This window comes from Lolium perenne, chromosome 7 (genome assembly GCF_019359855.2).
Source record: "Lolium perenne isolate Kyuss_39 chromosome 7, Kyuss_2.0, whole genome shotgun sequence".
In the NCBI taxonomy this organism is placed as follows: domain Eukaryota; kingdom Viridiplantae; phylum Streptophyta; class Magnoliopsida; order Poales; family Poaceae; genus Lolium; species Lolium perenne.
The window spans coordinates 125,522,184-125,536,131 of NC_067250.2; the positions used below are offsets into that span (position 1 = coordinate 125,522,184).

General features: G+C 43.3%; 1 protein-coding gene across 1 annotated transcript; it reads left to right on the plus strand.

Annotated features, from left to right (window-relative positions):
* The first annotated feature begins 256 nt into the window (after positions 1-256).
* LOC127318516 (uncharacterized) lies at positions 257-2,944 on the plus strand. Its single transcript, XM_051348996.2, has 3 exons — positions 257-1,314; positions 2,449-2,528; positions 2,621-2,944. The coding sequence occupies exons 1-3, from the start codon at positions 409-411 to the stop codon at positions 2,712-2,714; spliced, it is 1,080 nt and encodes a 359-aa protein (XP_051204956.1). The 5' UTR covers positions 257-408; the 3' UTR covers positions 2,715-2,944.
* The last annotated feature ends 11,004 nt before the right edge of the window (positions 2,945-13,948 follow it).

The following is a 13,948-nucleotide window of genomic DNA, read 5'->3' on the forward strand; positions in this document are numbered from 1 at the left end:
AATTCACCAACGCGTAACTCGTCTCTCATGGTTTCCGTTGTTCATGCACATTCATACATTTGAGCATTTTATTTTACTCTGTAGATTTTTTTTTTAAAGTAGATAAAAATTCTTCGCATCATGTGTTTTTAAATTCTTCGTTCCAATATCTGAAATTTCAAATACCTCCATGACAAGTTAAAAAACTGAAAAGGTACCCTTTCCGTAGAACATCCTAGAAACCCTCTCCGCGCCCCCCTCAACTTCCAGACAATTCTAATCCTCGACCGAACAATCCAGAAGCAGCCGCCGGTCAATTCTAAAAGCTTGCCATCTCCGGTCTCCACCCCCAACCCACCACGCGCACGCGCAGATCCAGGGATAGAAAAGCAAATCGAGCCCGACCAAACCCTAGCCGCCCCCAAACCCATGGCGAAGTTCGGCGAGGGCGACGCCCGGTGGATCGTGCAGGAGCGCCCCGACGGCGCCAACGTCCACAACTGGCACTGGGCGGAGCGCGACTGCCTGGAGTGGTCTCGCGCGCGGCTCTCCGCCCTGCTCGCCGGCCTCCCCGTCCTATCCGGCGAGGGCGGCCTCACCCTCCGCACCACCACCCTCGACAAGCTCGACGGCGAGGCCTACGTCAACATCCGCAAGGGCAAGGTCATCCCCGGGTACGAGCTCTCCCTCACGCTCTCCTGGGAGGCCGAGGCCACCTCCGAATCGGGCGCCGCCAAGGTCACCGGCGCCGCCGAGGTCCCCTACCTCGCCGACGAGAACGCCGACGAGGATCCCGAGCTCCGCATCACTGTCCGCGGCGACGACAGCCCCCTCGCGCGCCGTGCCAAGGACGCCTTCATCGCCCGCGGCAAGCCTCTGGTCCTTGAGAAGATCCGGGAGTATGTGGCCACCATGTCGAAGGGCGGCCCCGCCAAGGACGAGCTAGATGCTAAGAAGATCCCCACCAAGGCGGCGGCCGCAGCGACCGGCGGCGCTGCTGCCGCCCCTGCTTCCGCAGTGAAGGAGGTTGCGGCGCCCGCTCCAGCGCCAGCAGCTAAGGAGAAGAAGGCGAAGGGGAAGGAGAAGGATGGATTCAAAACTATCGAGTTGACAGAGAAGTTCAACTGCCGCTCCAAGGACATTTATGAGATCTTGATGGATGAGAACAGATGGAAGGGTTTCACGCAGAGCAACACGAGGATCAGCAAGGAGGTTGGTGGCCAGTTTAGCCTCTTTGATGGATCCATCACCGGCGTCAATGAGGAGCTGCAGGAAGGGAAGCTCATCGTGCAGAAGTGGCGGTTTGGGAGCTGGGCTGATGGCGTACATTCTACAGTAAGTTCTGTGCTCAAAGACATCATGATTTTGGTATTGTCCTTGATTGATTGTGTCTTGTAATTATACCGCTCAACTATGCTGTGCTACAAAGGAAACCTTTGATACCCTGTGCCTGAAATTCACCCGCACTGAAACCACAGTTAGCTTTAGCTTATATCTAACCAAGAAAGAACAAGTTTGGATGTTACCTCTCCACTATGATGTGCTGGAAAGGGAACATTTATCTTCTGTGCCTGAAATTCACCCATATTGAAACCACAGTTTGCTTTAGCTTATCTAACCAAGAAAGAGCAAGTTTGGATGTTTGATACTTGGATAAAGATACTGTTAAGAATAAGCATAGGAAGTCATTATCTACTGGAATGCAAATAAGCATAGGAAGTCATTATCTATTGGAATGCTCATCTCCCTGTTCCTTAGGCTGTGAACTTGCGGGGGTTCTGCTATAATTCCCACTGTACTCCAAATATCATACATATATTGATACTTGTAAATTCTCATTTCCACTTCTTTATACATCCTCCTAATGACCTTTCAATGTGATGAAATATTCCCAATGTCATTTTTAATTGAGTATTTAAGGTCTCTATAATTACTAATATGCGAAAAAATTCTTTTGAAGCATATCATCAGTACTATTCGTTTCTATGTTGATAGATGAGGTTTTTATGTGGACGTATACCTTATTTCGAGCCAGTAGGTCTGCGGGCCTGGATGGTAGGTTGTGTTTTCTTGAAAAGGAGAAAGGAGATGGCTGGATTTCAGGCTGTATGTAGATGGCCGTACTACCTGTTGACAAGCAAATCTAAAAATCAGATTAACGGCGTAACCATTGGTACGGAGTGATCTATGACTAACGGGCGAAGGCTCCTAATGATCATGAGCTCGTGACACCCGCTGATTCCACTTAGAGGGTGTAAAATTCATGTCCACGGTCATCTCCATGCTACATTATGCTCTTTTTTTTTCTGGATGCCACTGTACTTACTATGCTTTACCAGTTGATATTTTCATTTGCTATAGACATAGGAGACATAGATGGCCAGTATGTAGACACCATCTTGTTATTGTCTTGCACTTGCTTCCTCTAAAAAACATCTCTTCGTTGTGCTGTGTCGAACTTGAATGCAGGTCAGGATGGTGTTTGATGAGCCTGAGTCAGGAGTTACGATCATAAAGCTTAAACAAACTGATGTGCCAGTTGAAGACAGGTATGTTGAGTTCATCGTTGGAATTTGAATAGGTTACCAAGTTCCTGTCTTCTGAATCTGAAGCTCCACTTGGGTTGCCTCTCCTGCTGCAGGTATGGAAACTCCACTGTGGTGGAGAACACTGAGAGAGGATGGACAGAGCTCATCTTTCAGAGGATACGCGCAGTGTTCGGTTTTGGGATGTAAAGAACTCCCGTCTGGATTCTGGATGTCTACCTTTTAGGAATTCCTACCTTGTCATGCCTCTTCCTGTTTTACTGCATCAGTTTATTTTATGCTGATAGACACACAAAATTCGAGAATCGCGAGAATTCAAAAATATCTGTTACCCTGTATTCATCAAGCTGGATTGTGGGGGACTGTTGGTGGTGTTTCGAATTCATGATCAATGTTGATGTTGGTGAAATTGTTCATCACCTGATGGTGCTGAGTGGGTCGATCGAAACATTCTTACAGAAGGAAAAGCGTCATGTCCTGTCCTATCCAATCTTATGTGATTGGCGAACTATGGGCGTGTGTAGCTATTTTTGGCCCTCTGCCCTGGGGACTTGGGGAGCATAGTGAGCCTCGGGCCACTGAAGGATTTCTTTGGCTAACAGAGCTTAAGCTTGATAGGCTCCATCTGCATATAACAAGAGCATCCCCACCGCTTGGCTAACATAGCTTAAGCTTGATAGGCTCCATCTGCATATAACAAGAGCATCCCCACCGCTTGCACCGTCGCGTCTCACAAACGTCTCAAAAAACATCGGCGCAATTGCGAGTTCAATAGAAGCGCCGGCAATCCAGTGCTAGCCCCTTCGTGAAGGACGTGAATCGGGTGCACCTGCGCACGTCGGTTCGTGGATGGGGCTGCCTTGACAGCGAGAGGACGTGACGGTTCGCGTTGGAAACAATGCGGAAAGGTTGGTCGTTCGCGTTAATGGTCTTCTGCGTGAAAATCGAGGCGGCGACTAGCCACGTGGTGTGCACCCACCTCCCCCACGTGCCAATGCCCCCGTAGTACGAATAGTTGGCACCCCAATTTAGTGCGTACGCTGTCCACCGTCGCGGCGCTATCCTCTCATCTCCACCACCGTAGCCATGCTATCCTCTCTTATCTCCACCACCGCCGTCGGACCATCTTCTCCTCTCCACCACAACAATGTCGCAGCGGCTCCATACGACGTACTCCATGATCGGCCTCAATTGCCGCACGCCGCCTGCGGCGCCTCAACCGCAGCCGCCGCAGCCCGACGCCAACATCGAGTACAACTCCGACGAATATGTTGACCCACGGTTCGAGGAGTGGGATGAGGTGTGCGTCACAGACGCAGAAGCTAAGGCGGCGGAGGAGGCGGCGCAATGGGCGAGCAGCCGCAGGTCCCCACTGACCTAGAGCAGGCAGCGCAGCGCTTCCGGAGGCTGAAGGAGGAGCAGCACGAGATCATCAACGACACGAATTTCGAGCACGCCGTCGAGATCTCGCGCCAGCGAGCGGCCACGGAGGAGGCGGGGCGCCTCCTCATGGCGGCGGAGCGACAAAAGCTCATCCTCGAGCTGAACGCTCTGCGCCACACGGAGGTGTTCGGCCGCGAGCAAGCGAGGCTCGCTTAGAACGAGACGTCTCACCGATGGCTAGCATCGCTGAGGGGACAGCGCCGCCGGCAAGTTCCTGCGACGACGGCCGCCATGCTCCACCGCTAGATGCGCGAAGCAAGGACAGTGAGGTGGGCACGGACGCAGGCGGCAAAGGGGACGAACGACGACGAGGCAGGCCCGTCGCGCACCCCAACCGACGGCCAGTAGATTAGGGTTCTAAGTTTAAGTTTTATTTAAGTTTAAATTCGAGTAACTTTTGTATAAAATTCGTATGAATTTTGTATGAATTTTGCTTTCAAAATTCATTTTAAATTTGAATTTCTATTGGGACTGCCGTATGGGAGGCGTCGGTGTGGGAACAACATCCCCAAATGAAGGATGCTGTGCCGGCGCCCCTGCCGGCGACTATTTGGGGGGCGCCGGTGGAGATGCTCTTTGGCCCGTTTGGTAGCCTGCAGCCTCCTTTTTTTGCATGAGCTAGGCTGAGAAACGAAATGGTCCGTTTGGTTACCCGAAAGGCCTCCGCGATGTGGGCTAACCGGTTCTCAAAGCACCCTAGGACATGCCTCGCATGGAGCAATGATACGTCTCCAACGTATCTATAATTTCTGATGTTCCATGCTAGTTTTATGACAATACCTACATGTTTTGCTCACACTTTATAATGATTTTATGCATTTTCCGGAACTAACCTATTAACAAGATGCCGAAGTGCCATTTCCTGTTTTCTGCTGTTTTTGGTTCCAGAAAGGCTGTTCGGGCAATATTCTCGGAATTCGACGAAACAAAAGCCAAACATCTTATTTCACCGAGACAGACCAGAACACCGAAGGGGAGACGGAGAGGAGGCCCAGGGCCTCCACACCATAGGCTGGCGCGGCCTAGGAGGGGGGCGCGCCGCCCTATGGGGTGGGCCCCTGTGCACCCCTTGCGCCGCCTCTTCGCCTATATAATCTCTCGTGACGTGAAAACCCTACAACAATTGACGAAACTCCAGAAAGACTCCAGGGACGCCGCCGCCATCGCGAAACTCCGTTTCGGGGGACATAATCTCTGTTCCGGCACGCCGCCGGGACGGGGAATTGCCCCCGGAGTCATCTCCATCGACATCACCGCCATCTTCATCGCCGTTGTTGTCTCCCGTGATGAGGAGGGAGTAGTTCTCCCCCGAGGCTGAGGGCTCTACCGGTAGCTATGTGGTTCATCTCTCTCTCCCATGGTGTGATCTTTATGAATATGTAGATGTTACTCTTGTCTATTATGCACTCTAGGGGTTACTTTAAATATGAACTCCGGATGTTGTGGAGCTTGTTTACTCCGGCTTGAGGGAGCTCTTGTAGCCCTACACAATGAATGGTGTTTGTTATCCAACAAGAGAGTGTTTGAGAGTAGTACTTATTTGTTCATCTATGTGATCGTAGGCTTTGCAATCTAGATGTCATATGCTATTCAAGTGCTTTATTATGTGAACTTTGGAGTTACTGTGACCTCGGTGTAATGGTGACAGTGTGTGCGCCGTGTGTAACTCCCTTATGAATTGTGGTGTGTTAGTACCTCCTATGAATGCTCACGGTGATAGTGTGGGGTGTTTATTAGTACTTGGGAATACGCCTTTGAGGTGTGCTTTTGCACACTTGCCCAATGAATTTGAGTTCTTTATCCAACAGGAGAGTAGTATGATGAAGTGCTTATATTTATATTCAATTATGATTGCAATGTTGAGAGTGGCCACTAGTGAAAGTGGGATCCCTAGGCCTTGTTTCCAAATACTGCAAACATCGCTTATTTACTGTTTTACTGCATCTTTACTTCCTGCAATATTTACTTCAGATCGCAATTACCGTTTACCACCATCTATACCACCTGCGTTTTACTATCTCTTCGCAGAACTAGTGCACCTATACATCTGACAAGTGTATTAGGTGTGTTGGGGACATAAGAGACTTCTTGTATCTTAATTGCAGGGTTGCTTGAGAGGGATATCCTTGACCTCTACCTCCCTGAGTTCGATAAACCTTGGGTGATTCACTTAATGGAAACTTGCTGCTGTTCTACAAACCTCTGCTCTTGGAGGCCCAACACTGTCTACAGGAATAGAAGCGTGCGTAGACATCAAGCTATTTTCTGGCTCCGTTGCCGGGGAGGTAAGGTAAAAGGTATTCACATCCTCCGACTACTAAGCTATTTACTTGCATTGTTGCCGGTGTGTGAGTGCTCGAAGGTATTTCCTTTAGATCCTGCAATTATATCTTTTTGTTTCTTATTTTTATTTCACTAGTTAGGCTTAATGGAAAACAACAAAAAAATTAGAGATCTTTATGAACTTTATATTGAATTAGGACATGATGTGTTTGGAGAGAGAATTAAAAAACCCATGGAACTTTGTTTGCAAAATAGTTGTAGCAATGTTATTAGCATGAACTCTTTGAATACTATTATTGCTAATGCTATGGAAGAATTTAAGCTTGGGGAAGCTGGTTGTGATATTTTTAGTCCCCCAAGCATGGAGGAGAAAATTTACTTTGATGATACTTTGCCTCCCATTTATGATTATTATAATGATAGTGGTATTTTGGTGCCACCTACTATGGAGGATAAAGTTTATTATGATTATACCATGCCTGCAATTTATGATAATTACAATGATGGTTGTGATAGTTTTACTCCCACTATTACTAATAAAATTGATTATGCTTATGTGGAGAGTAATGATACTTTTATGCATGTGAATAAGAATGCTTTATGTGATAGTTATATTGTTGAGTTTGTTCATGATGCTACTGAAAGTTATTTGAGAGAGGGAAACATGGTTATATGCATCTTAATAATATTAAGTTTCCCCTCTTTATGTTGAGAATCTTGAAGTTGCGCTTGTGTTGCCTTTCTATGCTTGTTGCTTGTTGCTTTGTGCTTTCAGTACTTGTTCCCTTACAAGATTCCTTTTCATAGGAAGTGGGTTAGACTTAAAAGTGTTTCATACTTGCTTTTGATGCTCTCTTTTGCTTCAACTCCTATTTCTTGCGAGCATCATTAAAATCACTGAGCCCATCTTAATGGCTATAAAGAAAGCACTTCTTGGGAGATAACCCATGTTTTTATTTTGCTACTGTTTTGTTGCGTCTTGGAAGTTGTTAATACTGTAGCAACCTCTCCTTATCTTTATTTTATTGCATTGTTGTGCCAAGTAAAGTCTCTAATAGAAGGTTGATACTAGATTTGGATTTCTGCGCAGAAACAGATTTCTACCTGTCACGAATTTGAGTAGATCTATCTGTAGGAAACTCGTAAAATGCTGCAAATTTTCATGCGTGATCCTCAGATATGTACGCAACTTTCATTAGTTTTGAGTTTTTTCATCTGAGCCTGTTAAGTGCCTCTAAAAAATTCGTCTTTACGGACTGTTCTGTTTTGACAGATTCTGCCTTTTATTTCGCGTTGCCTCTTTTACTGTGTTGAGTGGATTTCTTTGTTCCATTAACTTTCAGTAGCTTTTGGTAATGTCCAGAAGTGTTAAGAATGATTGTGTCCTTGCTGAACATGTGAATTTTTGATTATGCACTAACCCTCTAATGAAGTTTATGAGAAGTTTGATGTGGCGGAAGTTTTCAAGGGTCAAGAGAGAAGGGTGATATAATGTGATCAAGAAGAGTGAAGAGTCTAAGCTTGGGGATGCCCCCGTGGTTCATCCCTGCATATTTCAAGAAGACTCAAACATCTAAGCTTGGGGATGCCCAAGGCATCCCCTTCTTCATCAACAACTTATCAGGTCACCTCTAGTGAAACTATATTTTTATTCCGTCACATCTTATGTGCTTTACTTGGAGCGTCTGTTTGCTTTTATTTTTGTTTATGTTTGAATAAATTCGGATCCTAGCAATCCATGTGTGGGAGAGAGACACGCTCCGCATTTTCATTTGAACACTTGTGTTCTTCGTTTTACTTTTAATGTTCACTGGCGAAAGTTGATCGCTTCACTTATTGCTATTTGGTTGGAAACAGAAAATGCTTCATGTGGTAGTTTGTATATGGTCTTGAATAATTTGATACTTGGCAATTGTTTTGCTCAAATAGATCATGTTTAAGCTCTTGCATCATGTACTTTGCACCTATTAATGAAGAACTACCATAGAGCTTGTTAAAATTTGGTTTGCATGATTGGTCTCTCTAAAGTCGAGATATTTTATGGTGAAGTGTTTGAACAACAAGGAAGACAGTGTAGAGTCTTATAATGCTTGCAATATGTTCTTATGTAGGTTTTGCTGTACCGGTTCATACTTGTGTTTGCTTCAAACAACCTTGCTAGCCAAAGCCTTGTACTGAGAGTGAATACTTCGCGTGCATCCAAATCCTTGAGCCAAAACCTATGCCATTTGTGTCCACCATACCTACCTACTATGTGGTATTTCTCTGCCATTCCAAAGTAAATTACTTGAGTGCTACCTTTAAAATTTCATTCCTTGTCTTTGCAATATATAGCTCATGGGAAAATAGCCTTAAAAACTATTGTGGTATTGAATATGTTGCTATGTATCTTATTTCTTATAAGTTGCTTGTTGAGCGGTAACCATGTTTCTGGGGACGCCATCAACTTTTTTACACCTTTGTTGAATATCATGTGAGTTGCTATGCATGTTCGTCTTGTCTGAAGTAAGGGCGATTTATCATGATCAAATGGTTTGAGTATGCATATTGTTAGAGAAGAACACTGGGCCGCTAACTAAAGTCATGAATCATGGTGGAAGTTTCAGTTTGGAAATTAATCCTCAATCTCTTATGAGAATACTATCTGTTATTGAATGCTTATGCATTAAAGAGGAGTCCATTATCTGTTTTCTATGTTGTCCCGGTATGGATGTCTGATGTCTACGCACGCTTCTATTCCTGTAGACAGTGTAGGGCCTCCAAGAGCAGAGGTTTGTAGAACAGCAGCAAGTTTCCCTTAAGTGAATCACCCAAGGTTTATCGAACTCAGGGAGGAAGAGGTCAAAGATATCCCTCTCAAGCAACCCTGCAATTACAATACAAGAAGTCTCTTGTGTCCCCAACGCACCTAATACACTTGTCAGATGTATAGGTGCACTAGTTCGGCGAAGAGATAGTGAAATACAAGTAATATGGATGAATATGAGTGGTAATAGCAATCTGAAATAAAGATGGCAGCGAGTAAACATGCAACATAACAGTAAATAAACGGAGTTTCAGTGCTTGGAAACAAGGCCTAGGGATCATACTTTCACTAGTGGACACTCTCAACATTGATCACATAACTGAATAAACAAATACTACTTTCTCTACACTCTCTTGTTGGATGACAAACACCATTCATTGTGTAGGGCTACAAGAGCACCTCAATGCCGGAGTTAACAAGCTCCACAACATTCGATGTTCATATTTAAATAACCTTAGAGTGCATGATAGACCAACGCAATTATACCGAGTACTAACATAGCATGCACCTGTAAACATCAGCTATGAAAGGGGGAATAGATCACATCAATACTATCATAGTAATAGTTAACTTCATAATCTACAAGAGATCACAATCATAACCTACGCCAAGTACTACATGATGCACACACTGTCCACATTACATCATGAAGGAGGAATAGACTACTTTAATAACATCACTAGAGTAGCACATAGGTGATATTCAACTAGATCACAAAGCTCATGATCACATAAAGATCACATGGGAGAGAGAGATGAACCACATAGCTACAGTAGAGCCCTCAGCCCCGGGGGAGAATTACTCCCTCCTCATCATGGAGACAGCGATGGCGGTGAAGATGGCGGTGGAGATGCCTTCCGGGGGCACTTCCCTGTCCCGGCGGCGTGCCGGAACAGAGACTTCTGTCCCCCGAATCTTGGCTTCGCGATGGCGGCGGCTCTGGAACTTTTCTCGTATTGTGGCTTATTCCTTTAGGGTTTTCGCGACGGAGTCCTTAAGTAGGCGGAAGGGCAGCCTCGGAGGGGCCCTGGTGGGGCCACACAATAGGCGCCCCACCACTTGGCCGCGCCGCCCTGGCGTGTGGGGCCCCCTGGCTCCCCTTTGGTCTCTCTCCGGTGTTCTGGAAGCTTCGTGGAAAAATAAGATACTGGGCGTTGATTTCGTCCAATTCCGAGAATATTTCCTTACTAGGATTTCTGAAACCAAAAACAGCAGAAAACAGGAACTGGCACTTCGCCATCTTGTCAATAGGTTAGTTCCGAAAAATGCATAATAATGACATAAAGTGTATATAAAACATGTGTGTATCATCATAAAAGTAGCATGGAACATAAGAAATTATAGATACGTTGGAGACGTATCAGCATCCCCAAGCTTAGTTCCTACTCGCCCTCGAGTAGGTAAACGATAACAAAGATAATTTCTTAAGTGACATGCTACCAACATGATCTTGATCAATACTATTGTAAAGCATATGAGATGAATGAAGTGACTCAAGGCAATGGTAAAGACAATGACTAAACAACTGAATCATATAGCAAAGACTTTTCATGAATAGTACTTTCAAGACAAGCATCAATAAGTCTTGCATAAGAGTTAACTCATAAAGCAATAGATTCAAAGTAGAAGGTTTCGAAGCAACACAAAGGATGATTAAGTTTCAGCAATTGCTTTCAACTTGTAACATGTATATCTCATGGATAATTGTCAACATAAAGTAATATAACAAGTGCAATAAGTAAACATGTAAGAATCAATGCACATAGTTGACAAAAGTGTTTGCTTATAAGATAGAAAAAAGTGGGTAAACTGACTCAACATAAAGTAAAAGAATGGCCCTTCGTAGAGGGAAGCATGGATTACTATTTTTGTGCTAGAGCTTTTCATTTTGAAAACATAGAAACAATTTTGTCAACGGTAGTAATAAATCATATGTGTTATGTATAAGATATCCTATAAGTTGCAAGCCTCATGCATAGTATACTAATAGTGCTCGCACCTTGTCCTAATTAGCTTGGATTAACATGGATTATCATTGCATAGCATATGTTTCAACCAAGTGTCACAAAGGGGTACCTCTATGCCGCCTGTACAAAGGTCTAAGGAGAAAGTTCGCATTGGATTTCTCGCTTTTGATTATTCTCAACTTAGACATCCATACCGGGACAACATAGACAACAGATAATGGACTCCTCTTTTAATGCTTAAGCATTCAACAACAGATAATATTCTCATAAGAGATTGAGGATTAGTGTCCAAACTGAAACTTCCACCATGATTCATGGCTTTAGTTAGCGTCCCAATGTTCTTCTCTAACAATATGCATACTCAAACCACTTGATCATGAAAATCGCCCTTACTTCAGACAAGACGAACATGCATAGCAACTCACATGATATTCAACAAAGGTAAAAGTTGATGGCATCCCCAGAAACATGGTTACCGCTCAACAAGCAACTTATTAAGAAATAAGACACATAAGTACATATTCTTCACCACAATAGTTTTTAAGGCTATTTTCCCATGAGCTATATATTGTAAAGGCAAAGGATAGAATTTTAAAGGTATCACTCAAGTAATTTACTTTGGAATGGCAGAGAAATACCATGTAGTAGGTAGGTATGGTGGACACAAATGGCATAGTTTTTGGCTCAAGGATTTGGATGCACGAGAAGTAATCCCTCTCAATACAAGGCTAGGCTAGCAAGGTTGTTTGAAGCAAACTCAAGTATAAAACGGTGCAGCAAGACTCACATATGAACATATTGTAAGCATTATAAGACTTTACATCGTCTCCTAGTTGTTCAAACACCTTAACCAGAAAATATCTAGACTCTAGAGACCAATCATGCAAACCAAATTTTAACAAGCTCTATGTAGTTCTTCATTAATAGGTGCAAAGTACATGATGCAAGAGCTTAAACATGATCTATATGAGCACAACAATTGCCAAGTATTAAATTATTCAAGACATTATACCAATTACCACATGAAGCATTTTCTGTTTCCAACCAAATAGCAATTAACGAAGCGGTTTTCAACTCCGCCATGAACATTAAAGATAGAACTAAGAACACCAGTGTTCATATGAAAAAGCGGAGCGTGTCTCTCTCCCACACAAGCATGAATTTATTCAGAGAATGAAAATAACAAAACGAAAATAAAAGCACACAGACGCTCCAAGTAAAGTATATAAGATGTGACCGAATAAAAATATAGTTCCAATAGAAGAAACCTGATAAGTTGATGAAGAAGGGGATGCCTTGGGCATCCCCAAGCTTAGACGCTTGAGTCTTCTTGAAATATGCAGGGATGAACCACGGGGGCATCCCCAAGCTTAGGCTTTTCACTCTTCTTGATCATAGTATATCATCCTCCTCTCTTGACCCTTGAAAACTTCCTCCACACCAAACTCGAAACAAACTTATTAGAGGGTTAGTGCATAATCAAAAATTCACATGTTCATAGGTGACACAATCATTCTTAACACTTCTGGACATTGCCCAAAGCTACTGAAAGTTAATGGAACAAAGAAATCCATCAAACATAGCAAAACAGGCAATGCGAAATAAAAGGCAGAATCTGTCAAAACAGAACAATTCGTAAAGACGAATTTTTTAGAGGCACTGGACTTGCTCAGATGAAAATGCTCAAATTGAATGAAAGTTGCGTACATATCTGAGGATCACGCACGTAAATTGGCAGATTTTTATGAGTTACCTACAGAGAACCCTGCCCAAATTCGTGACAGCAAGAAATCTGTTTCTGCGCAGTAATCCAAATCTAGTATCAACCCTACTATCAAAGACTTTACTTGGCACAACAATGCAATAAAATAAAGATAAGGAGAGGTTGCTACAGTAGTAAACAACTTCCAAGACACAACAAAACAGTAGCAAAATAAAGACATGGGTTATCTCCCAAGAAGTGCTTTCTTTATAGCCATTAAGATGGGCTCAGTGATTTTAATGATGCTCGCGCAAGAAATAAGAGTTGAAGTAAAAGAGAGCACCAAGAAGCAAATTCAAAACACATTTAAGCCTAACCCACTTCCTATGAAAAGGAATCTTGTAAATAAACAAGTCATGTAAGCATAATGCAATAAGCGTAGGAAGGCAACACAAGCGCAACTTCAAGATTCTCAACACAAAGAGGGGAAACTTAATATTATTAGGATGCATATAACCATGTTTCCCTCTCTCATAATAACTTTCAGTAGCATCATGAACAAACTCAACAATATAACTATCACATAAAGCATTCTTATTCACATGCATAAAAGTATCATTACTCTCCACATAAGCACAATCAATTTTATTAGTTGTAGTGGGAGCAAATTCAATAAGATAGCCATCATTATTATTCTCATCACCATAATTATCATATGTAGGAGGCATATTGTAATCATAATTAATTTTCTCCTCAATAGTAGGTGGACTGAGAATATCATCATAAATTGCAGGCATGGTATAATCATAATAACCTTTATCCTCCATAGTAGGTGTCACCAAAATACCACTATCATTATAATCATCATAAATAGGAGGTAAAGTATCATCAAAGAAAAATTTCTCCTCAAAACTTGTGGGACTAAAAATATCATGCTCATCAAAACCAGCTTCCCAAGCTTAGAATTTTCCATAGCATTAGCAACAATGGTGTTCAAAGCATTCATACTAATATCATTGCTACTAGCATGCAAATAAGGTTCCATAGGTTTTTTAATTTTCGCGTCAAACCATCCATGTCTTAACTCGGGAAATAGATTAAAAAGCTCACTGTTGTTTTCCATTATGCCTAACTAGTGTAAACAAGAAACAAAAAGATGCAATTGCAGGATCTAAAGAAAATATCTTCGAGCACTCACACACCGGCAACAGTGCTAGGAGAT

Excerpts from the sequence above, each read along its gene's own strand:
- LOC127318516 (XM_051348996.2), top strand. The coding sequence starts at position 409 with ATGGCGAAGTTCGGCGAGGGCGACGCCCGGTGGATCGTGCAGGAGCGC. Across the intron at positions 1,315-2,448 it reads CTGATGGCGTACATTCTACA|GTCAGGATGGTGTTTGATGA; the intron begins GTAAGTTCTGTG and ends ACTTGAATGCAG. Across the intron at positions 2,529-2,620 it reads GATGTGCCAGTTGAAGACAG|GTATGGAAACTCCACTGTGG; the intron begins GTATGTTGAGTT and ends CTCCTGCTGCAG.